Source organism: Orycteropus afer, unplaced genomic scaffold (assembly GCF_000298275.1).
Source record: "Orycteropus afer afer isolate SDZICR_OR568_19922 unplaced genomic scaffold, OryAfe1.0 scaffold00142, whole genome shotgun sequence".
NCBI lineage: Eukaryota > Metazoa > Chordata > Mammalia > Tubulidentata > Orycteropodidae > Orycteropus > Orycteropus afer.
Window position 1 is genome coordinate 3806503 of NW_006921729.1, and position 26454 is coordinate 3832956.

The 26454-nt window shown below is 43.0% G+C and overlaps 1 protein-coding gene across 1 annotated transcript in view; it reads right to left on the reverse strand.

Annotated features, from left to right (window-relative positions):
- Positions 1–4555: 4555 nt before the first annotated feature.
- SCN10A (sodium voltage-gated channel alpha subunit 10) overlaps positions 4556–26454 on the reverse strand; it is a 151534-nt gene continuing 129635 nt past the window's right edge. Inside the window, exons 21-27 of the mRNA XM_007945755.1 lie at positions 23631–23753; positions 20293–20577; positions 18983–19036; positions 17939–18076; positions 15391–15495; positions 8493–8763; positions 4556–5787 (exon numbers count right to left, since the gene is read on the reverse strand). Of these exons, the coding sequence (XP_007943946.1) occupies positions 4556–5787; positions 8493–8763; positions 15391–15495; positions 17939–18076; positions 18983–19036; positions 20293–20577; positions 23631–23753 (2208 nt within the window). The remainder of the gene's footprint in view (positions 5788–8492; positions 8764–15390; positions 15496–17938; positions 18077–18982; positions 19037–20292; positions 20578–23630; positions 23754–26454) is intronic.

Sequence of the window (26454 nt, forward strand, 5' to 3'; positions counted from 1 at the left end):
ATGCATACTCACACTCATTTCAAATTATACATTTCCTTATTAATATTGCTTTAGCTGCAATTATGCAAGTTTTTAGATATGCTATTTTATGTAGTTAAAAACATTCTCTACTTTCATAATGACTTCTTGATAAATTGTTAGAAATGCTTTTATTACTTTCTAAATACACGATGGTGTGTTAGTTTCCCCTTGTTATTGATTCTCAGCTAAATTGTATTATCTTGTGAAAACACACTCTGTTGTTTTAATCCTTTGAAATCTTTAGAATCTTATTCTATGGCCTATGGACTATTTTTGTAATATTCCATAAGTAGTTGAAAATAACATGTATATTTTAGCTGCTTGATTAATATTTACATGGCATATGCTTTTCTATAGGAGCTCTGGTGGTGTAGTACCTAAGGCATTTTGACTGTTAACCAGAAGCCTGGTGGTTCAAACCTACCAGCCACTCTTCGGAAGGAAGGTTGGGCAATCTACTTCCATAGTGATACCGCCTTGGAAACCCAAGGAGGGGTCACTATGAGTTAGGTAGGTCCAACTCGATGGCAGTGAGTTTTTTTAATGCTTTTCTACGATTTTTTTTTTTTTTTTCCATTTTGGTAACCTTAAATATTAGGTGTATCTCTCTGTTACCATCATTTATTTGAAAAATTTTAAATCTTGCCTGATCACCTTTGTCTATTTTCTGAAGTGTTTAATGTATTTGCATTTAATATAATTACCAATATAGTTGTGTTTAAGTCTGTTACATTACCCTGTCTTTTCTACTTGTCCCTCTCACTCTATGTTTCTCTTTTCTCCCCTTTCCTATCTTTTTATTATTGTAAAAATTATATTTCACAACATTTGCCAATTCAACATTACTCTACTTATTCTTTCTTAGCAGATTGTCCCCTTTTCCTAGTTTGGAAATTACATACTCTGGTTTTGTTCTGTTAGAGCAACTTTAGGAAATAAGTCATGCACTGTTAACTTTACCAAAGTCTAAGACTAATAAAAAACGTTTACAATTTTCCTGAATAATAATAAAGCTTTAGAATCCTTCATCTACTCCCCTCCTTCCAATGTACATGTTACTTGTAAGCAGTTCTAGTCCATCCCTTAGGCTGTGTTCAGTTCCAGGTTAATGATCTATCGTAATCATTTTGCATCCCCAGCAGTTAGGAAAGTTATTTCAACTTTGCTTTAAGGCAAATGGTTATTACAAAGATTTTCCTACACTTAGACATTTGACTCTTAACCAGAAGTTTGGTGGTTCAAACCCACCAGCCACTCAGTGGAAGGAAGATGGGGCAATCTACTTCCATAAAGATTTACTGCCTTGGAAACCCAATGGGGGTTGCTATGAGTTGCAGTTGACTTAATGGGAATGGATTACCCATTTGTGGTAGCTGAATGTTCCTGACTGATCTTGATCACAAAGTTTAATGTTATGAAAAGTCAGGAGAGTATGCTAGAGGCATGTATTAAAAAACTTGCAGGCTTCAGATATTCAAACAATCAGCACCTCTGTTCCTTCTCTTGTCTCCCTTCAGCATGCTAAGATATCCTCACATATTTGGGGCCAGAAATATTCTATTGACATCTCTTATGGTTGAGGTTGAGAATTTGGCTTTGTGTCTACATCTGTTCTACACCTCTTGCATTTGCTCCCTTAGAAGTCTAGTGTGTACTTTACAACTGGTCCATCAGGTGAACTTTGGAACTGGAGCTAGTGAAGTTTTCAAGGGCTAATCTTACATTTGCATTGGATACATTTCTGAAAACTCTGAATAATGTTAATATATGTATATTGGATCACTTTTTCCAATGGTTCCCATTATAATTTAGGAAATGCATATGTGTAGAAATAAATGTGGACAAAAGATATAAGAATACTTTCAAGGATAATATCATCTTCTTAATAAACCAAGCCTGATGGCTGGGCACATTTAATTCTTCCACATAATATTTTGAAAGTAAATCTGTCCCTAAGCTCTTTGTCCTCTGTCCAACCAGTTATCTAATAAACACTTGGGCTATTATCCTGGTGTAATTGTCATTGACTGCATGGGATTTAGATGTTGAAGGAACTACACAATGTCTGTGCCCCTGGTTCAGTGTAATTAGAGAGGAAAAGTCATTCAGATACAAACCTGGCACTCAGAGAACAGCTGATCTGTGCTGTGTTGGTCTGTTTCCTCAGCTATCCCATCATCATAATATTAACTTGCATCTGTGGGTACTGGCAAACCCCAACAAGCATCTTGAAAACCCCTTTAACCTCTGATAGGGCAACAGTGATGAAGAAGGGAGATCAAGATCCCAGGAAACCTGAGGTAGATCAGCTTTAGGCTTTGTAATTGTATAAATGGAAAATCTTGGTGAAGAATACTGAAAGTACCATGGACTGCAAAAAGAACTAACAAATCTGTCCTGGAAGAAGTACACCCAGAATGTTCCTTGGAAGCAAGAATGGCCAGACTTAGTCTCACCTACTTTACTCATGTTGTCAGAAGGGACCATTCCCTGGAGGAGGATATCATGCTTGGTAAAGTGGAGGGTCAACGAAAAAGGGGAAGGCCCGCAACAAGATGGATTGACACAGTGGCTGCAATGATGGGCTCAGGCATAAGCAGGGATCATGGGACTAGGCCAGGACTGGGCAGTGTTTTGTTCTGTTGTACATAGGGTCACTATGAGTCAGAGCCGACTCAATGGCACCTAGCAACAACAACAAATGGAAAATCTTAGGAGATGATTGAATATATATCCAACAAATTGACCTGATCTTTGTGACTGTGGTTGGGAATATCCCAAGAGTTAACAAAAGATCAAAGCTGTCATTATGATCCCTTATATCCTAGGTTTTAGCATATGAATTCCTTGCTCTCCATCTCAACACCTACCCTCTGCCTTTGGCATGGAATACTCTTTTCTGGTGATGTAGTGCTTAAAGCATTCAGCTGTGAACCAAAAAGTAGGTGTTTTGAACCCACCAGCTGCTCTGAGGGAGAAAGATGAGGCAGTCTGCTTCTGTAAAGACTTACACTCTTGGAAACCCTATGGGGAGTTCTACTCTGTCCACAAGTGTTGCAATGTCAGAACTGACTTGATGGCAGTGGATTACTCTTCTCTGATCACCCTCATCCCAATTATTGGATTAACCCCAATTCATCTTTTGAGGCATAACTCCCATTTTATCTTTTGTGCTTAGATCAGTGTCTGGTATATAATAGGGCTTAAGGACACTTGAAGGAACCCTGGTAGATCAATGGTTGAGTGTTGACTGCTAACCAAAAAGTTGGAGGTTTGAACCCACCCAGTAGCTCCATGGGAGAAAGTCTGGCAATCTGCTTCCATAAAGATTACAGCCTAGAAAACCCTATGGGACAATTTTACTCTGTCACACTGGATCACTATGAATTGGAATTGCCTTGTGGTACCCAACAACAACAACAAATAACATTTGTAGGATGAATTGAAGAAACTATTGACTATACATTTTACCTTCCAGATCATCTCAAATTGTCATTTTTCTTTTGATTTTGCTAATTATGGAGGTCTAGCCCAAAAGGAATGTGAAAACTCTCTTTCTCAAAATCTGACTATGAGGTATGAAACAGACTCTGGAAAGTATCTGAAAGGTGCTTTTTTAACTGCACATGTGAAAGGATAGCCCACTGCAGCCTTAAAAGAGATTATTTTTCTTATTTAAATAGGGCAGGGCATCATTGAGTTATACAACATGAGATGCAAGGGCATCCATTCAGTCCTGCCCCGCCCCTCGCCCAGTTTTAGAAGTGGAAAGCCCAGGTTGAGAGAGGAAGGAACTTGGACCAATGTCAGCCAAGGAATCACTGAAAGAGTTGAAATTAGAATCCACTTCTCCAGCTCCCAACACAGTGCTCCTTCCTACCCCACTCAGCCTGAAGCTCAAACTGCAAAATATCAGGAACCCTGAAAGGCAGGGAAAAGTGATTCATGACACATGCCAGTATCACATAATTAAGAAAGTAAAATGGTTTTAAGATATAACATTAGTCTTGACATACCTTTAAAAATATTAACTTTAATGGATATCTCAAAGGCGTTTCATGAGATAGACCATGAGTGTCACTCTGGGCCAGAGCAGTTGCCTGGAAGCTCTCAACATGCATTCATGCAAAATCCTAAATAATATTGCCAATCTCTATGCAACATTACAGAGGACCACCTTGGACCTTCAGTGACATCCTTGCCATATATCCCTGGAAGTTCTGATCCTGAGAAATTGGTCTGGGTAAATGTAAGCTCTGGTCACAATGAAAATAGAAGGACCAAAGATGTGTTCTGAAAATTAAGGAAATCCATCATTTGACATTGATATTAAAAAGTGAAGTCACAGTGAAGATGCTCTTGGTTATGACTGCTGTTGGTATTTGGGAGCTTCTCTAAAGGTGGGCACCAACTGCAGTCCCTGCCAGTTTTGACACTGTGACCAGTGGCATGCATTGGTGAGGTGGTAGTTGGGCGCCATCTGTAATGGGAAAGAATTGTCACAGTTAGAAGGATACATCAGAATTGGATATAGTCATGCTGGATTGTCCTCACTGGGGCCTGGGGCAGTGGCTTCCTTACTGGTGGCTTCATCTTCATTCTGGATTGAGCTAGATGTGCTCATGTGGGCTCTATCACTAAGGCCTCTGGTGACACTGTCATAAGATGGTGGGAAAGATGTGGCAGATGCAGTTTCAGATTTGTCTAGGAGAACACAATTTTCATTTGCCATCAGTGTAACAAAGCCTTCATCTGTGGGTGACACAGCCTCCTCCTCAGCCCTTCGCACACCTGAGGCTTTGGGGACTGTCGTGGAACGATGTAGCACATAGCTCCGATAGGCCTTTTGGATGACAGTGGCTGAGATGTCTTCTTGCTTCCACCGCAGGGTGTTTGCTATTGGTTCATAGGATGACTTTGAAAGATTAGTTGCCATAAACTTCTCTTCCATATTTGCCTTCAGAGAATCCAACTCCCCAGATTCTCCTAGCACATTCTTGGTGAAGGCAAAAAGTATATCCAAACAGTGGATTTTATCTCCAGGGACCAATGGCAGGTCCATCTGGATTAATATATTCCAATTGGGTTTTGGGATTCGTAGGGGGCCAGAGAGGGTGTCTGCAAAGTCTGACAGGGCAGAGAAGGTAATGAACTGAGTGGCTTCCGGGTCAAACTTCTTCCACGTCTCATAGAACATGTCAAAGTCATCCTCGCTCAAGGGCTCCGTGCTCTCCTCTGTGGCAACATTGAAGTTCTCCAGAATTACTGCAATATACATGTTGACCACAATGAGGAAGGAGATAATGAGGTAAGTGGTGAAGAATATGATGCCCACAGCTGGGCTTCCACAGTCCCCCTTAGTCCCATTGCTGCTGGACTTATTGGGGTCACAGTATGGGGGCCCCGTGTTGAGGATGGGACTGAGGAGGCCATCCCAGCCGGCCGACGTGGTGATCTGGAAGAGGCACAGCATGCTGTTGGCGAAGGTCTGAAAGTTGAACATGTCATCGATGCCAGCCTCCCACCTCACATGGGGGAAGCTGGCCATGCCAAATATGGAGTAGATGAACATGACGAGGAAGAGAAGCAGCCCAATGTTGAAGAGGGCAGGCAGAGACATCATCAGGGCAAAGAGCAGAGTCCGGATCCCCTTGGCTGCTCGTATCAGTCTGAGGATGCGGCCAATTCGGGCCAGGCGGATGACACGTAAGAGTGTTGGAGAGAAGTAACTTTCAAGAGATTTCATGATTGCAGAAAGTGCCAGGCCTTTAATAGAGGGGGAACATTATATAATTAGTGCTTCCAACCATGAGATCTGACAAAGTTGGCTGGGATCACATGCCCTCATCTCTGCTCACTATGGACCTCCATGTGCTCACTCCTGTTGAAGGACTCTAGGCCCTCTGAACCTGGCGTAGTGGTCAGCACAAAGGAGGGCAACAGTAAATGTTCACTGCACAAATCCTCTCTTCCTCATATAAATCTCATCCTTCTTACCATGTTCTTATTTTTACCTCTACCTGGAATATTTTCTTCTTAGTCAACCTCCATGGTCACAATCCTTTATTCCACATGCTCACAGTTTTTGTCTGTTTTCATCTATGACACAGAACTTGATTTTCCCTGAGAATATAGCCTTTGGGTCATTCTTTTCCTTCCGTCCTGGTCTTCTGCTCTATGAAGTCCAGGACCCCCTATGATTCATCTCCCTATCTCCTGCTGTGAAGATTAACTCAGTTCCTGGCACATAGTCCTGTGGTTAATTGTACGGAGGCTGGTATTAATTATAAGGGGGCCTGAGGAGTCAGGGAATGTGCTGACAGCTAAGGCAGGATGGCTTTGAGTGGCCAGCTGTCTGCATAATGGCTTATATTTGTTTCTTTCATTTCCAGCTGTGTTTGAACACTATGTTAGTGCCTGGAGATGGGTTTGTTTAGGGTCAGTTACAACCCCTTACCCCAACTATGAACAAGGTTAAAAGGATGAATAATACAAGTGTTTCCCTATATAGTGGCTAAATTGAAGATTTTTAAAGCTTGGTCTTGGGGACCTGCAGAGGCCTATTGAGATCAAAGGATAAGGCAAAGCCTTTGGTAAGATTCAAAACCTCTCAGGTTAAATGGTGAGGGGTGCTGTAGGGTGCTCTTTCTTGGCAAAGTCCCCTTGATCCTCTTCTCCTACTTTTCCTCCTCCCTTTTGCCATATGAATATAGGTGATCACAGTATAGTGTTGGAAGGTATAAGGAATTTGGAAGAAACTTTGGAGATCATTGTATTTTTGAAGCTTATAAAATCTTTGTGAAAGCCCCTACCTTAAAGTCCAGTTTAATTGGGACATTTTCCCATGTGATGGGGGTACATCATGTATCTATATATAATCTCTTAAGATTCTGCCAGCCCAGTGGTCTACATCTCAATTAGCTGTCCCAGGATCCTACTTCAGGGGAGAACGAGTGCCCATACTTGTAACAATTAGATCCCTCAATGTTTTGCTGAGGGAAAGGAAGGTAGGAAGGAAGGAAGGCAGGGAGGACAGTAGGATGGAGAGATGGGCAAGCTATTTTCCAAACTATAGGGGTTTTCTGCCCAATGGATAATGCTACTGTGTAAGTCATGGGAGTTGGTAGTTAGAGTGTTCTCATCATAGAATTAAGTGCTTTGGGTACATTTTTATTTTTATATTAATAATATGGAAAGTCAGTAAGCAAGCTCCCTTCTCTAATATAAAATCAAAATGGTCTTTAGAGTCTCTCATTTTGGAAGGCAAAAACCAGCAACAACCAAACCAAAACAAATTAACAGCTGCCTCCTTCCCTGCCTCAAAACAAACAAACAACAACCCAGTAAAAAAACCAAGGTTGAGTTTCAACACCAGGGTGGAGAGATTGATTTAATGCTGTCAAGTTGTATTTAGGAACTGTTAGCTGCTGATGTTAAATCAATGGAAAATCAAACCTACAGGTAAGTCTAGACAGAGAAGTAAGCAAGTCAAGATACTACATATATATTTAAGATGAAATGATGAACTGGTGAGCTTGGGTTTGGTCTTCATAGGGTCAAACTTCAGCTAAACTATAAGAAGTCCAGGGACAGTTTCTTGCTTGTCCATGGGAGTCAGCTAGTTCATTGGAAGAACAGTCTAGTCCACATTCATCTCCCCCTATACAAACTGTAATCTTGGGCAGCTTTCTTAATCCTTCTGAGGCTCAGTTTTAACTGTATAAAATGAGGATAACATCTCCTTCACAAGGCTGTTGTGAGGTTTCAAAGAGCCCATCCAGTGCTTAGTAAGTACTAAATTATGATGGTTCCATTTCCCACCTTAGACTGTGACTATTGGCATTCTCTGAATATCACTGACTCACAAATACTGGGCTTGTTACTCAACAACACTCAGACTAGGCCACAGTAGTATTGATCTCTTGTCATTGATCCATTGACTTTGATATCACTCATATTCCCTAAGTAGATAATTGTATAGAGATTTGGCTGCAGATACTCAAGTTAACAACTGCTCAAACAATCTCCTGGTCTTTCCTCACTCTGATGGAAAACCACTTCCTTTCCTAGAAAGTCTCTTACGACCCACCTCACATCTTACCTCCCACCCTCTTTTTTGAAGGGCATAAAGGCAAAGCCCACTGAAAACTTTATCATCTTATAGTTTTAGGATCTTTGGAGAAGTGATTATTTGCTGTCAGTCCCCAAGGGCTGGCCATGAGCTGTGCACATAGTAAGTGCCTGAATATATTTCATGACAGCATGGCCAAGACCAATGAAAATTCTTCATTGCACTGAGAGAGTATGTGCATTTTAAATCTACTGCTCTTGGAAAACAGCAAATATGGGGCTCCTCTAACATATCACATGTATTAAATACTTTGTTGGTTGCCCCTTTAGTCTTAAAAAGAATGGGCTATACAACCCAAAGTGGAAGCTAGGCTTTCCCACCATGTGTATTGCCCACTTACTCCCAATGGAGAGAACCACCACAATGAAGTCAAATACATTCCAGCCATTGGTGAAGTAGTAATGCCTCAGGGCGAACATCTTCATGACACACTCGCAGGTGAAGACAGCCACAAAGAACTGGTTGATTCTGCTGAGGATTTTTGTCTTTTCTTCACTCTGGTCATCAGTTTCCACCATCATAGTGATCATGTTGAGGCAGATGAGGACCATGATTGTGACATCAAAAGCTTGTCTAGTCACAATGTCAAAGATGAAGCCTTGGTACTTGTTCTGAGAAAACAAGAGATAGTGATTATCATGGCCTCTGGGACAACAGAAACTATGCATCTGGAGAGATGGAATGGGTTTTAAGTCTCTTTTATCACTCTTGCTCAACATCCAAACAGAAGCCAAGTCCTGTCCTGACCTCTTTCAAAATTCCACTCTTAGTTGATTCTCTGGTAGCGTAGTGCCTAAGGCACTAGACTGCTAACCAGAAGGCTGGTGGTTCAAACCCACCAGCCACTCCTTGGAAGGAAGATGGGGCAATCTACTTCTGCAGTGATACTGCCTTGGAAACCCAAGGAGGGGTCGCTATGAGTTGGGTCCGACTCGACGGCACATAACAACAACAACAGTTGATTCTACCTCATTGCTCCATTTCAAGACATACTCACTCACCCTTCCTAGTCCCTTGAAGTCACTGCACTTTGCCTTTGCTCTATTCTTCCCGCCATTGGCTACGCCCTTCCAATTCCCTCTTATGGCTATCTAGTTTCCAATAGCCCCAAGTGATCCATCTCTCTCAAGTTGTACTTCCTCCAGTTTTCCTTAATCACATCACCCCTCACGGTTCAGTGTGTTCTTTGACCCATAGCCTTTACAGAATCAGTCTTGAGTTTAATCATTTATGTATGCTTCTTTTCTTCTCTACTAGACAGTCAATGAGTTATTTGAGGGCAGGGGCCATGTATTATTCAACTTTGTGTTCCTGTAGTACCATGCACATAGCAAGAGTTCAAGAGTTCAAGAAACGTGGAATTATTGATTCGAACTACTATGCTGAGGGTAAAGTTAAGTGCAATGGTGTAACCTATTCCTGGAAATTTTTGCTCTTCATTCCTAGGACCGCACAGATACATAAACAAAAACAAGTACAGAGTATGGGGTCATCTTGGTCACAGACATTCTCAGAGGGATGCAGAGTGGCCTAGGAAACCAAAGGAACATTTGTATCTGGCTATTTAATGATGTTTTAAAAAAGTTCCTAGTATGGCTCTCATTCTTTTCCATTCAATTAAAGTCTTACTGCTCTGTAACCCCTTGAGCCCATCCCATTCTCCATCCTTCATATTCCTCTCAAACCCTTATTCTGAGCACTATGGAGCTCACCTGCCTTGATCTGCCAATATCCCCTACCTGATGGCTTCTCATTCTCCCCCACCTCATGTATTCCACAGATGGGGGGCAGGATTGTGTTCCTTCATGTTCCCCACTGCCACTTCCAGACTGTTACTCTTCCTGCGTCTTCTAAAATTCCTTTTTCATTGAGTCTTGTGTCACTTGGCTAGCTCGCCTTTACTTCTTCCTCAATGGCTAGCCTCCTGATCTTTAAGCTTCATTACTGATGAGCATGGCTTTTGGCCATTATCCTAGATAACTGTCATATCCACATAGATGACTCTTTGTCTCTTAGCTCCGTAGCTAAGTCTCTAATGACCTAGGTTTTTCTAAATCAAAGAGAAATCTTCCTGAACCCACATCTCCTTCCAGCTATGCTTCCACTTCTTTCTCTTTTCCTTCTTCTTTTCACTTTCAGGCTAAATTTCTCAAAATAGTTGTGTACAACCACAGTCTCCCATTCACTCCTTAACCCACTGTAAAGTGGATTTTCCTCATCCTACCATTGAAATGACTCTTGCTAACATCATTAATGACCTCCATTATGTTAAATTCAATTGACACTTGCTTGACATTTCTTACATATTGAAACACTCCTTTCTTGATTTCTACTATGTCTCACTTCCCTGCTTTTTTTAATGCCTTGCAGGCTGCTCTTTCTTAGTTACTCAGTCTCAGTTCTAGGCTCCCTTTGCTTTTCATCCCTTTATTTCTCCTTTGGCAATCTCTCCAGCCACTCCCATGGCTACAGGTACCATTTGACTTTAAGCCTTTCCTCTGAGCTATAAACTTTTTATCAAATGGCTTTCCCAACCTCTTCACTTTGACTTCTCAGACAATTTATACCTATTGGGCAAAGAACCAAAATCCTCTTCTTTCAATGAACCTACTTCTTTCTCAGGATGGCTCCACCACCACACAATTGCTTATGACATTGCCCTATTTCCAAAGCCCCTACATCCAAACAATGATCCAGTTCTTACGATTTAATCTAAGTATTTTTTTCTATTTCCATTGCACGTATTAGTTGCAACTATCACCAGCTCTCATCTGGATGTCTCAAATGGCCAATCAAAAGATTCACCATAGAGTTCTTGCTATCCTCATCTCCACTGACTCATTGTCTCTAGACTGATAGCTAGGCATTAGACTGAGATTGATCTTTCAGAAATGTAGACCTGATTATTTTACTCTTGTCAGTTGCTTCTCATTTTACCATTGGATAAAGGAATCATCTTTCCCACTGTCCTTAAACCACTGGCTTTCTCTCACCTTTTCAAGTACTTTAATTCTTGGAAGCGGTGGCAGGTTCATTGATTTTTCTATATATATGAAGTTTTTTAAAACATGAGCTTTATTGGATTAAAACACTCATATAGAAAAGTACACAAATCATAAGGGTACAGCTCAATGAATTTCACAAAGTGAATACATCCATACAACCAGTACTTAGATAGAGAAATGGATTATCACTAGAACCCTAGGTGTTCTTCCAGGCCCCTTTCCCCAGTCATTATCCCCCTACTAAGGGTAAACCCTATCCTCACTTCTAGTACCATACTTCAGTGGTTCTTAATCCAGGGACAATTTAGAGACATTGTTAGTTGTCACAACTGGATGCCACTGATGTCTAGTGAGTTAAAAACAGGATGCTGTAAAAAATCCTAAAATGCAAAGGACAGGCACCACAATAAAGAATTATTTTGCCCCAAACGTCAATAATGTTGAGGCTGAGAAACCTTGCCACAGATTAATTTTACCTGTTTTGAACTTTAGGTATTGAGCACTTTTGCATAAGATTTAAGTTTTCTCTGCCTGGAATAATAGTTTCCCCATCACCTGGGCAAATTCTACTATTCCTCAGATCTCAGACCTGACCCACCTCCTTATTAGCACATACATATTGTATTCTCTCTGTCCGCCCCCCCCCCATATATAATCTTCTCTGTGAATTAATGTGTGTGTGTGTGTTTTGCAATTATTTGTCTTCCTTGCTGGCCTGTAATCTCCGTAAAGGTAGGAGCTTTGTCTATCTTGCTTACTGCTCTCTCCCTCATGTCTGCATAGTACCTGGCACAAAACAGATCTCAATAAATAGCTCAAAGAATGGGTGGCATGATGGAAAGCTCTCAATTAGCTACATCTCAGATAAAACTATAAAGCCACCTAAAGATTACAGCCAAGAAGACCCCTGGGTCAGCTCTATTCTGTCATATGGGGCCACTCTGAGTTGGAATCTATTCCACTGCACCCAACAACAACTAGGTTTGATGAAATTTAATTCTGTACAGGATGCACTTACTGAATATGCACTGTGTTCAGGGCCCTGCATGAGTGCCTATGAGGGAGGAGAAGGGGAACCTGTCCTGAGTCCTACCATGGAGCTCCCAGGAGCTGCAAAGTAGGCAGAGAGGTAAGTACTGGGACAGAGGTTGATCCCCACCTTCTGCCTTCAGGGGGATGAGGAGCCAAGTTGGCCAGGCTCTGTGAATAAGTACTGGTTCATGTCTTTTCTGGGGTCAGAGGGTATTCCTGAGGCCAAAATCCCTTCTGTGAAAGTGGTGAAAAAATAGAGGCCCATTCATGGTCACATGACTGCTAATTAAACAGAGGAGAAGATGGCATTGCTAAGTGTCTGGGTGTAGGTTTTATCCTGAATATTCAGATCTGGGGGAATGGAGCCACTTGCTGGCTGCTCTTGGCTTATCCTGTGGGTAGGAATCACACTTTTGCAACTTTGGTGCTCCCAGAGATGATGAAGTAGGTGACTGAGAATGTGCTAGTCTGTTGTTGTTGTTATTTGCCGTCGAGTGAGACCCAACTCATAGCGACCCCTCCTTGGGTTTCCGAGGCAGTATCACTACAGAAGTAGATTGCCCCATCTTCCTTCCGAGGAGTGGCTGGTGGGTTTGAACCGCCAGCCTTCTGGTTAGCAGTCAAGTGCCTTAGACATTATGCTACCAGAGCTCCTAGTCTAGAGCTTATTATTTTCCTATAAAGTGGAGTGCATGGACCTTGCTTTTAGTGATGTCTATAGCAGGGAATGTTATAGAACCAATTTTCCCAGTCTTCTGTAACACTTGTTCTTTGATATGGATGTGACATAAGAAATATTAGAACTTGGACTTTCCCAGAGGTGGGGAGTGGTGTGTCTCTGTGTGTTGGGTTCTTTTGTGATCTGGGTTGGCCCTGCCATGAAATGGAACCCATGTGCCCATGGAGCAAAACTCTTATGCCAATGTTCTACTTATTTGACCAGCTTGACTTGTTGGAGATTCTAAGTAGAAGAGGTGAGTATTCTGGTGCCATTTATCTGGTGAAAAAGACACTGAAATGGGAAGGTGAGTCTTAGGTAGAAGTGGGAACTTCTATTTTCCATTGGGTTTCTTCTTTGAGGAGGGTAGATTTCTAAGCTTGTGCACTGAATGGTGGGTGCCAAGATGGTGCCTGCTGCATGGATGCCAACCAGGAGCTAAGATGGGGACCAAGACCTATGGGCCTTGGAGAACAGCCATATGCAGTTGCTCCTTGGGATCCACTTTATTTGTTTCCCTGTTGGCATCCCTAAGACTTCAAAGTCTTGTTAAGATATTATGGCCTATGACAAGGGGAACAAATGAAGAATATTTTCTGTGCTTGGGCCAGAGTATTAAGGGGACAGCCATGTTCTTCCACTAAGACCAGTATAGTGTTCATAGTCAATTAGTGATACGTTTTCTCCCTCAAAGGGATGGTGAATCTCAGGAACAGAGTTGGGCTATGAAGTTTTGTGGCCCTTCCTCATGTAGAAGAGCAGCTCAATACCAAACCTGGAGGATCTTGTTTGTAGTTTAATTAGGAGAGATAGTGATTTTGTTGCAGGTCTTACCGTCTAGCTGTCCCGCTCTCACTTCTATTGCAATGCCTGGAATTCCAACCTTAGGTACATACCTTTGTATTAAGATAATGTCCTCTCCAGGATCCCTTTGTGACATGCAGCCCACTCTGTTCCAGAGTGATTACCCTCCTTGAGAGGAGTAAATTTTGGCAGTCTCCTTGAGGGACTGGTAGATGAGAGGAGAAAAGCTGGGATGTTATAGAGAGATTGAGAAATATGTGTGGGAAGATGCCAAAAACTTTCATGATTTTGCTAAGGCCTGCCTTACAGAGTTCGAGAATGAGCCCAAATCCTCAGTGTCTAGTTTAAAAACATACTAACCATGAGTCCAGCCACCAGTAAAGGCCAGCCAAGGACTCGTGTTTTGCCTGTCAGTAAGTCTCTGGCTCCTCCTCCTATACCTTTTCACTTGAATCTAATTGATTGGGTCCAGTGTTGGAGGTCTGAACCTCCTGTCACTACCCACTGTAACTTGTTATCTGAATAGAGAACATTAATAAATTTATGATGTGTTTCCAAGTAAAGTGTGCCAAAGATCATGATTTTTTTTTTTTCCTCCTGTAAGTTTGTAGGCTTCTGTGCTCACAAAATTTGGAGTTATTTATGCAAATTTCCTGCCTTGGTTTAGAAACCTCATGAGTCAGAATTGACTCCACAGTAACTAACAACAACAACATCTTGGTCAATGGAATGTATGTCTCCCTATTTAGGGAAAGACCTGTCCCTTTGCTGAAGAAACTTTGTCCTTGTATGGGAAAGGGCTTATGGGAAGTGCCTGTGGTTTTCTTCATTAACGCTTCATCTAGCCACAAAAAAAGGCTTTGTAAAGGGACAAGATGCTAATTCCATTCATTGGAGTGGATGGCTCAGAAATTCCTTTCAGAGGTTCAGCTGTACGTTTCCAGCATACCAACATTCCCACTCCCAAACCTGTTCATCCACTCCCAACAGGGGTGCCATCTTGGGATCATCAAGAGGTTCAATATTCCATCTTCTGGCAGAGAACTGAGATAAAATTTGTTGTTATCTTTTATGGCCTGGGTTCTCCATTTAATGGAGGAATAAAAGGGCATGTTCCTTGGTGACTTTGAATAAGAGTCAAAGTAGGGTCTGACTCTAATTTTCAATCAATCTTTAAACTCCAGAGGGAGATAAATTCTTGGTTCCTATTGGGTCACATGGCTGTGACCATAACTGGGCCTTGGATCCTGGGGGGTGGGGGTTTGGCCACTTCCTCTCTATCTGTAGGTATAGGGTGGAATGTAGGATAAGGCTGAAGAAACATTGCAACATGGCTCATGATCCATAACCACGCAAATGTTTCACCTCAGGGCTCTAATCACCCTCACTATCATTTAGCTAGATCTTCTGCCAATCCTCTGCTTGAACCCTAAAACTGCCGGGGAACTCAGTACTTACACAAACAGGTTTATTTGGAGCACCTACCGGAGTTATCCTCACTTCGGAAGACCAGAGTTACCTCACTTCTTGGGCCTGGGAATAATCATTATGGTTATCTCCAAACTCAGCCAGATCTCCTTCCCAACAGAGAGCCTGTCCAGGCCCTTACATAGCACAGGCACAGGCTGTCAGTTTGGATTCATAGATTTGCTTTGCTAAAGGGAATCTCTGAAGCTCACCAGGGGCCGTGGGATGGGCTTCTGGGGCTTCTTAGAGCCCAGCTTCTTCATGGCATTGTAGTACTTCTTCTGCTCCTCTGTCATGAAGATGTCCTGGCCCCCTAAGTGCAGGAGAGGATAATACACACCACCATTAGTAAAACAACATGAGTCCTAAGAGATACCAGAAGCAGAGCACCCTGGAAGGGCAGGACCATTTTTCCCCTAGCCATGCCATGGCCAGGATCATGGAGCATCCTGCAGAGAGGTTCCACAACCAGCAAGAGAGCAGGTGTAATTGAACCACATCTCTGACTCCCTGTGTGAGTCTCTAAAGGAAAGCCTGTTTCTCTTCTTCAGGAATTCAGAGATGGTATCTGGATGGATAGAGGGGAGGCTTTGGGAACATAACACAAAGAGGTTATATAGGCACAGATATGAGCCTGAGCCAATTTGATCATTCCAGTCAAATTCACTGGGCTTCAAGAGCCACAGTCTCTTGAGGGACAAGAGCTTCTCCAGGGCCTTCTAGAGTAAAGGCTCTGAGGACCCAGCCCCTCAACCCTTTTTGGAGAGGAGGAGCTATCTAATTAGTTACTGCCTTACCCTCAGGTCCTTGGTTTTAGAGGGAAATCTATTTTTTTTTTTTTTTTAAACAGGCTATGCTATTACAGTGTCAGAAATTTCATCATTGAAGATGTCTTCCTTCTTTAGGACTGGGTGTTAGTTTTCTTTTGGGGACCCTTCGGGTCTCCTTTATTCAACCTCTCAACTTTACTTCCTGACATAATTTGAAAGCCACCCATTTTAATAGAATATTCATGCAAATTAGTCACTGCAATCCTCGAAAGTGGGCTGAGAGTGGGGTTTGAGAGGAGGTTTTAGAAACTTAATGGGCACAAGGGCTTCCTAGGGAGGGTGTATCGTGGGAGCAGGAGCAGTGAGTGTGGGCACTGGGTGAGCTATACTGAGCATTCTGGACAGGGAATCAGTGGATGCAGTTTCTTGCCCCAGCTTTACCATTGGCTCATCTTACTCTATCACTTAATTAATATGGCTGGCTCCCTCTCTGGGTATCAGCTTCCTTACCTATAAAATGGGACAACAGATTGCTCAGAATGGGTCTCAAGGCCCTTCTGGCTTACTGATGACACTGGTCAGCATTTGACAGCTGAGTCCCTCTGGATCCCCACAGACCTGTCCTGCCTGCTTGTCATTCTAGAACCCTGGAAGAGGACTTCCTGCAGGTGGGGTGTCTGACCCACTGGATATATAATCCAAATTATACTAGTAATATTTGACACTTGGCAACCATACTGTGCTCAACCATATACTGGGTGTGCTTTGTACAAGGTTTTATTTACCTCTTACCACCATCTTGTGAGTAGGTATCATTAGCCTCATTAAATGGATGAGAATACTGAGGCTTGGAAAGGTTTAAAAAACCCAATCAGCAACTGGTTGAATCAGGAATGCAAACCTAGGCTTATATGATGCTAAAACCAGTTCTGTGCTCCTGTGACCCCTTTTTCCTCTGGATCTTGGCTTACACAAACCTAAAATAGTGCCCTATCTACCTCATGGGGGAAAAAAAAAACCAAAAAATTAGTTGCTGTCAAGTAAATTTTGACTCATGGCAACCCATGTATTTCAGAGTGGTATTGCTTTCCATTAGGTTTTTAATTACTGTAATCTTTCGGAAATAGATCACCAATTCTTTCTTCTGAGGAGCTTCAGAATGGATTCAAACTGCCAACCTTTCACTTAGTAGCACAGTGCTTAACTTTGTGCCACCCAGAGAAAAAATTTTTAAAATTTATTAACCCCATATTTTAATATAAGCATGAAGGATGACCTGGGATTGAGTTCCTTCTAATCTGAGTCAGCACCCAGCAAGAGCATTCCTCCCTAGACTAAGGATGATTGGGATTCTGACATCACTGGAGTTCTGGCCCTGCCTGAGGCATTCTGACCCAGTGCTTGTGCCCCCACATAGAGGCAGAAAGTGCTGGAGCCCTTTTCTTCTCTGTTGAGATTTCCCAAGAGGTCACTTGGAACACATCCAAATCTCAAATCTACTGCCATCAAGTTGATTCCAATTCTTAGTGACCCTGATTGGGTTTCCAAGGCTGTAAATCTTTACAGAAGTAGATTGCTTCATCTTCCTCCCACAGAGCAGCTGGTGGGTTTGAACCACCAACCTTCTGGTTAGTAGGCAAATCCTTACCCACTATGCCACCAGGGCTCCTTGCAACACACCCAATACACCTAATTCCAGAAGGGAAGGAGAATTGGAACCTGTGGGTGGGTGAATGCTGACACAGAGAGAGAAACCCAACTCTTCCAGCAGTAGCCCGACACCAGGCAGGGTGAGGGTGCGATCAGGGAGCAAAGGTTGATGTTGGCATTAAAGGCCAAAACTGGGTTCCCTGTTATGTGTGAAAGACTGTGAGTAGTGCTGGCTTTAGTCATGAGGTCAAGGCTGGTCAAAGTACAGGGCACTGCTGGTCTGAGTGGATAAGGAGTTATTAGATTCACCAATACAACAGAAGTACTGAGCCCCACTTATCTTTTTCTTCTGTTGATTGAAGTTGTCAATTATGACCCCGACAAAGAGATTCAGTGTGAAGAAGCCACCGAAAATGATGAAGACGACGAAGTACAAGTACATGTACACGTTGTCTTCCCACTTGGGCTGCCAGTCCACCTGTAATCAGCAGTGGGGTGTGGAGAGGAGGTGCTTTAATTTGGATTCACCCTAAAAGCGAACCCTGAGACAAGGACTTAGGGGCAGGTAATTTGGGAGGTGAACTCTGAGATAGATTGGGGAGAACAAGCAGAAACAGGAGAAAAGCTAATGAAGTGGGTGTTACTGAGCAGGTCATCATTGTGGGCAGGTGATAGTCAATCTTGCTGAGGTCCTCTGAGGAACAGTGTAGAACACAACTCAGGACTGTACCACCAAGGGACAGAGAAGCTGGTGTATTTATGCACAGAATTCCATACCTATCAGTGAGGATTACTTCTGGAGACATTAAGTCCCTGGAGCTGGGGAAGGGCTGCTGAGCAAGTTCCCCAGTGCTTAAAAAGTCTTCAGACAGAGAATTGGAAATGCAGCGTGGGAGGGGACTTTAGTAGTTACCAGTGAACTCAGAGGTGGGCTGAGAGGACCTGAGGTAGAGCATCAACAACATCTGCTACATGAGAAAGGGCCTTCTTCCCCAAAGCATCTCCTCCACCTGCCTGCCATGATAGTGCCTGAAATCCCATCTCACTCCATCAGTCTCCTCTTTGTTCTAGCCACTTCTCCAGTCCTACTTCTGCCCAGGGAGTGGCCCATGCTCACAGTCTTTTAGGAGCGCCTGATACCTTCCTCAAAGGTGAGTAGACGAAGAGCCTGAGGGGCCTGGGGAGTGTGCATGGAAGGGGAATAGGCCAGGCTGGCTTAAATATTGAACAGGGAGAAGGTGGACACTGCTCCAGTATAGGATAGTGTAAAGCTGCCGGATGATCACCTATTCCAGTACCAAGTCTCTCTTCATTTCATTTTGCATACAAACTGGTGTGGGTAGGGCAGATGTGGGAGGGAGAGACACAGTGATCTGAGACTCACCTCTCGGGAATCAACAGCAGCATACATAATGTCCATCCAGCCTTTGAAGGTTGCCTAGAATCAAGGATCAGAGGCCACTCAGTGTCTGTCTACCCAACTATGTTGGACCTTTCCTAATTCATGGTGGCCTTGTGGGAGAGGAGGCCAGCTAAGGAGACTTGTGCAAAAAAGGGCTTGGGAAAGGAAGAAAAGAAAGATTTCCCCTCTCTGGGTGACTCAAATATGCTCACGTGATCATTTAAACTAATTCCGTGCAGCTGTTTAAGAATAGAGTGGCAGTAAAACATGGAACCTTCCATAATATGGCATGGATTAGTGGTTAGATATCTGACTTCTAGTTACAACTGCTACTAGGCTGCTTTGTGTTCTCAATCAAGGCATTCCCCTCCTCTGGGCTGCCATTTTCTTAACCACTTTCCCGTCTCATGTTCATGATGTAAGAATGGGATGTTTCTCTATTTGGAAAATGGGGAATATAGGCATACAAGACCTCTACGTTCCTGTCCAGGTTTAACATTCTTAAAGTCTGGAGATGGGTATATCCAGTATTTGCAGGACATGGACAAAGCCTCATCTCTTGTATTCCTGGGCCTGTTGGAGCACTTGGCAGGTTGTTTTGATCTGCTTATTTATTACTGTTTTTCCACAGAGTATGAACCCTTAAAGTCAGTTCTGACAGGTCTCTGTGTCTTCCAGGGATGAGCAGAGTGCTTAACATACCATAGATACTCTGAAATTATTTGTTAAATAAATTCTTGAACAAATGATGTAATGCAGGAATTCATGGGTAACTTCATGATAAATGTACAAGTGATTGTATCAACACTTGAAAAAAAAGCAGTACTGAATGGAAAAATGGATGAAAGTGAGGCATAATGAGTGAATGGATGAATGAAAGTGTGAAAGTGTTTGACTGTCATCATCATCAATAATATTTATCATTACAATAGACCAGGGACATAATTCATTACCATCTAGGAGATGATAGGAAGTAAAAGGCTGAACATGTGACCCTACCATGTTTATTTTGTACAGGCAGTGTGTTCTAAGTCATCACCTGACAATACCATGGCAGACTCATCCTTTTACTCTGTTAGACCACATTTGTCTAATCACACCATTATGAAATCAATCTCATTAGTAAGCCCCTCTAGACTCATGGTATAATCTGTAGGAATAGGGGGTGACCTCAGTACACACTGAGTTCTACCCCTTAGAAAACTTCTACATGGCATCTTCTGGAAGACCTCAAGACAGCTCCATTTTATCCAGTAGCCAGAGGAAGAGACATGGTTGATCTCAGCACTCACCACCTGAAGAAGTGCAAGGTAACCCATTGCAACATTATCAAAGTTGACCTTCATGTTGACCCAGAAGAAGTTGCCAGTGTGGTTTTGCTGTTCACAATCAGACTTGTTATTCACAATAGACAAAGGCACTAGAGAAAAGTCATCATCGGTGGTGTTGATGCATCTCCAAAACTTCCCTGCAAAGAAGTTCACGCCCATGATGCTGAAGATGAGCCAGAAGATGAGGCAAACAAGGAGGACGTTCATGATGGATGGGATGGCACCCACCAGAGCATCCACAACCACCTGGGGGGGAAATGTAAAAGGACCTGTTGTTGTTGTTAGGTGCCGTCGAGTCGTTTCCAACTCATAGTGACCCTATGCACAGCAGAACGAAACACTGCCTGATTGCGCACCAGCTCCATGATCCCTGCTATACTTGAGCCCATCATCGCAGCCACCGTGTCAATCCTCCCCCTCTTTCATTGACCCTCCACCCTAACAAGCATGACATCCTTCTCCAGGGAATGGTCCCTTCTGACAACATGACCAAAATAAGTGAGACAAAGTCTGGCCATTCTCACTTCCAAGGAGCATTTTGGGTGCACTTCCTCCAGGACAGATATGTTAGTTCTTTAAACAGTCCATGGTACTTTCAGCATTCTTCGCCAGCACCACAACTCAAAAGCATCAACTCTTCTTCGGTCTAAAAGGACCTGGAACCTCATAAAATCCCACCCTTCTCTGCTGACTTCCACTTTCACTCAGGCTGGTTCATAGCCAGTGGTTTTTGGAAGCAGCAAGAGAATTAACACAATAATTCAGACTCAGAAGACTGATTCTTTGGCCAAGAATTAGGGAACACCTAAGTTAATATTCACAAACTTGGTCATTTTAAAATCAGCAAACAAGAGCCTGGAGTTAAAAGAATATAAATTCCAAACTATTTCAATCTTAAGCTCCTAATGTTTGCAAAGGCACAAATCAATTTTAAAAGTCGACTTTTGTTTTTGATCAAGGAAATGTTTATATATGGAAGGAAATTTTCTTTGTTGATTACCAGGGGTGGGAGGGGAGGGGAAGGAGTACTGCTAGATAGGTAGAGACAAGTATTGATTTGGTGAAGGGAAATGCAATGCACCAAATGTGAGTGATCAGTGGCACTGAGGAAGAGAAAGACATAGAGAGGTGCATGGGAGGTACAGACAACAAAGATGAACCCTTCTGCACATATAGTACTGCATTGTCAGTGATGGCAAACATTGATATATGGGTGGATATGTAGGGGCTCCGGTAGTGTAGTGCCTAAGGCACTTGACTGCTAACCAGAAGGCTGGCAGTTCAAACCCACCAGCCACTCCTCAGAAGGAAGGTTGGGCAATCTACTGTAGTGATACTGCCTTAGAAACCCAAGGAGGGGTCGCTATGAGTTGGGTCTGACTTGACAGCACACAACAACAACAACAACAACATGTGGGTTGAGAGGCTGAACTATTAGGTATGTCTATGCAGGGGGAGGTGTGCCCAAGACTATGTAGAGGATCAGCAGACAATGTTTCTACAAGTGTATTTGTATGTTCTATAAGAATTTCCAGGTATATAGTAGGGCTAACAAAGGACAAGGCTGTAGTCACTTTGTGGCCACAGCCACCTACCCAAAGGGAGTGAGTAGTTGGACCTATAGGGACATCAAGCTCAACTGGCATAACATACTACACAAAATCATTGTTTTACATCTTATTTTGGCATCTTAAAAGCTTGCAAGCAGGCATCTAGATGGAACGATGGGTCTCTCCTCATCCAGAGCAAAGAAAAATGAAGAAAACCAAAGATGCATGGAAACAACTAGTCTGAGGGACTGGTAGACCATGTGATCCTCAGTGTATATGACTATGAAATCAGAAGAACCAGATGGTGCCTGGCTACCACTGTCAACACTTGGAAGGAGACCTGTGTAGGAGATCCTGGATAGAGTGGGAGAACAATGTGCAACAAAACTCAAAATCATAAAAAAAAAAACCGACTAGGTTTGCTGGTCTGGAACCCCTGAGACTATGGCCCCTGGCTGCCCTTCAGGTCTGGAATTAAACCCACTCCTGTGGCTTCCAGCCAAACAAAAGACAGGCATATGAGCTGAACATTTGCATTAGATAGATACACTCCTTGGAGAGATCAATCATGGGAGAACAGAAAGGCAGTGTGTGTACAGGGAGACAGCTCGGGGGGCAGGAATGCATGGGAGAAAGGACACAGTGAAGAGCTGGCTATGGGGAGGAAGAGGGAGGAGAGCTATTGCATTGTGGGAGATTGCAGTCAATGTCATGAGACAAAGTGTATGTGAACTGCTGTATGGAAGCTGAATTTGCTCTGTAAACTTTCATCTAAATAACAATTTAAAAAAAAAAGTCGACTTGTTTTTGAAGATATTATGTCTACTTTGAGCCAATGGTGAAGGAATAAAGTAAACCTCACATTCAGCATTGGGAAGCTTTTGCAAGTATGAGGAGGAGGAGGGGAACAATTAGCAGCTACTCTTCCCTTAAAACAAGGGCCAGAATTGTGAGCAGTCCATCCCACAGAAGACAGTGAGGGCAAGGTGGAGGCTGACAGTGATGGATAAGGAAAAGAGTGGATGTAGGGAAAAATCCGTAGGAGCTGATGACACCCTTAGGTCAGAGAGGAGTTGTATTCCAGGGAGTGGTGGTGACTGAGGTGCCAAGCTGAGTGCCTGGAATAAAGACTGCCATTACATTTAATGGAAAAGATAATTTTCCTCATGGGAAGATAAATTATAGGTGTTCTGGATATCTTGGCAACAGGGACAAGAGACAGGGTTGGGAGACTGAGATAATCAACACTTTGTGGAGTCCTAATCAGGGTCACTTCACTAAGAACAAGAGGAAGTGAGGTCTGAACCCTGGTGGATGTGTGGATGTGAAATTGAGGGATGCGAAGGGAAGGGAGGCTCATAAGAGAACAAGGAGGATTAGGACACTGAGGCACCACTCAAGTTAGAGAGGGAAGGGAGGGCTCCAAATTTTGGAGATGGGTATTGGAGCTCAGGGTAGGTAGCATGGTGAGTGTTAAAAGGGGAACCAAAAAAAAAAGACCAAATTCACTGCCATCAAGTCTACTCTGAGTCATAGCAACCCCTCCTTGAGTTTCTGAGGCAGTATCTCTATGGAAGTAGATTGCCCAGTCTTCCTTCTGAGGAGTGGCTGGTGGCTTTGAACCACCAGCCTTCTGGTTAGCAGTCAAATACCTTAGGCACTATGCCACCAGAGCTCCCTAAAATGGGAAGGATTATCAACTACTGCATAGTAAATCAGTTTTGAGATAGGTCAGGGTCATGGTCTTACCCTCATGCCTTCAAATCGAGACAAAGCCCGGAGTGGCCGCAGAGCACGGAGTGTCCGAAGGGCTTTAATGGATGCCATATCAGAATAATCCAGGATCTTTGCTATAAGGCTTGTCAATGAGATCTGAGTACAGGAAAAAAGCAAAACCATTACTTTAGGGTCCAGAAAGGTAGTCCTCGTGGAGGAAGACCCTGCGCATCCTCCTACCTCCTACTCTGTCTGAGCCATTGTTTGGGATCCACTCTATCATGAACTCCAACAAGAGGTCTACAGAGAATACAGTTCTTTCTCTTTTGTTAAAATTTTTATTAATCACTTATATGAACCCCTAGGTAAAAAAAAAAAAAAAAAAAAAAAATCACAGTCCCTCACATTGCCACCTCCTGGAATATATGTGGCAAAGCTCCCAGTGTATTAAATCAACCCTCCCTTCCCCCTTCAGGGGCACCAACCAGTCCCTGACAATCTTGAAATTTTGATTGACTTCTAGAGATCAGAGAGAGATGATGCTCCTTAAATTAGGCTATGCTGAAATTTTACTTTGAGGGATATATTTGTCCACAAAAGTGGGCTGGACAGAGTCCTGGTCTGGGTAGGGACTCGTTCCCTCTCACCAATGATTCTTTATGACTTTGGGTCAGTGCCCCAAGAGTCCAGGTTTTACTTTCCTCCTTTGTGAAATGAGGGAACCAGACTAAGAGAGTTCCAAGGTCCTTTAGATTTTCAGTTCTTCACTAAGTGTGACTGTTATGTGTCCACAGAGTCTAGCTGTGACAGATACCTGAGATACAATGACTGAGTTGTAAGCCCCTAATGCTCGGTCAGTTTTTCACCTTCTTTAAGTGGCGGTCAAAGAATTGCCAAGAATACAAAGTGATATAGAGAAATAGTCACACCACCCTGGAATTTTGAAGGTGCCAGGGAGAAACTCTATGCACAGGTTTGAGCCTGGTGGAGACAGTGACACAATCCTAAGAGACCCCCTACTCCTACTGCACCATGAATGACTTCAGGCTTAGCTTATCCTAGCAGCTAGGTGGGGATATACACAAGAACTTCAGAAAGGGAGGGGTTTACTCTTGGGTGTTATAGCCTCAAACAATGTCCTTCTTTGAATGGGTGACTTATTCCACTGAAACAAAAGAAATGAAGGGAAAGAACCCCTTTCCCTCATCCATGAAAGGTTCCAGCTACCAGCAGGTGGCACTCAACTGCCTGGCTGACTGAGGGCAGGGAGGTTTGAAGCCAGTTCCATGCTGGGATCTATTTAGTCTTCTGCTCACTCCCATGGGAAGGCTGCCTCATATTTGAAATCTGCAGTTGGGGCAACCAGGAACTGGAGCCTCTCTAGCAAAGCCCTGCCACCTAAGTGCCACTCCATTCACTACTCAAGCCACTAGCTTCCCAACTGGTCTCCAGGTCCCAGTATTGCATCCTTCCCATCTGTTCTCCATTGCAAATCTAATTATGAGTATGCTTCTCCCCTACTCCCAACCTTCACTGGTGCTTTCTCAACCTTGGGATAAGCTCCAGAATCCTCAGCCTAGATTATTCAACTGCAATCTATTTTTCCCAGTCATGTTTCATGCATATATTCTATCCACATCAACTTGTTCCCTGAACATACCTGTGTCTGTCTGTACCTTTGCTCAGGGTGATCTTTAACTGAGACTGGCCTCTCCAGTTCTCTTCATACTTAGAAAAGAGCAGGTGCTCTTTTCTAAGCCCTGCATCTAATGCCACTTCCTATATAAAGCCTTCCCAATCACTCTCACCCTCCAAGTGGAAGCTCCTGTCTCTGTCCCCAAGACAATAATTGTCTCCAGCAGTGCTTATCACATCCCCCTTATAATATTTTTACTTCTCTGTGTGTGTCTTATCTGTTGGAAGATTAAAGTGTAAACTCCTGCAGATAGGGAATATTTGTTTCTTGCTTCTGTCTCTCCCAGATAATTTCACAAGACAATCCTGTATTCAGTAGTTGTCAATAAACATTTGATAAATGGAAGGAAAGATAGGTGAAAGGAAGAAGAGAAAGAAGAACAGCTGGAGGCAAGGTCAAAGGATGGTTGCATAGAAGGATGAATTAAAAGATACAAAATGGAGAGAATAGTTGACTAGAAGGATGGAAGAAAGAAAACAAGGAAGAAAGAAAAAGTATTATTGCAGGGATGGATGGGAAAGATGGCTGGCTGGATAAAATGACTAATAGATGAATTGAAAGATTGAAAGTTGATTAGAATAAATGAATGCAAGGGATTAATGAATGGAAGATTGGTTAGATGAATAAATGGATGCATGGATGAAAGGAAGGAAGGAAAATAAATAAATGGACAGATGCATGGAATCTGGATGGGTTAAAGGAAGACTAGAAAGATAAAGGAATGAATGGATGGAAGATACATAAATGGATGAATAGATTAGATGATTGAATAGTTAGAAGGATGACTCAATAGAAAGAGAAGGGTTAAGGATCAATGGATGGATGGGTACATGAGTGGATGGAAGGAAGGTTAGGATAGATGGATAAACAGAAGGGAAGAATAGGAATAGGATGAATAGGATGAATGGAAGAAGAGGACTGATGGAGATAAATATATATGGTAGTTCAGTTTGTGTGTCAACTGGGCTGGGCCTGGTTGAGTGGCTGGGCAGCTGGTGGTAGTTATTCCCCATGATGAGCCTGGCAATCATCTCCATAGTGGGATCTACCACAAGCAGCTGAGTAGCTGCTTTGGGTATGGGGTCTGCTTCCCATATATAAGCAGCAGCTTTGGGAATGGTCTCTAGCTTATGGCATGCTTGGACCCTGCATGAAGCTGTG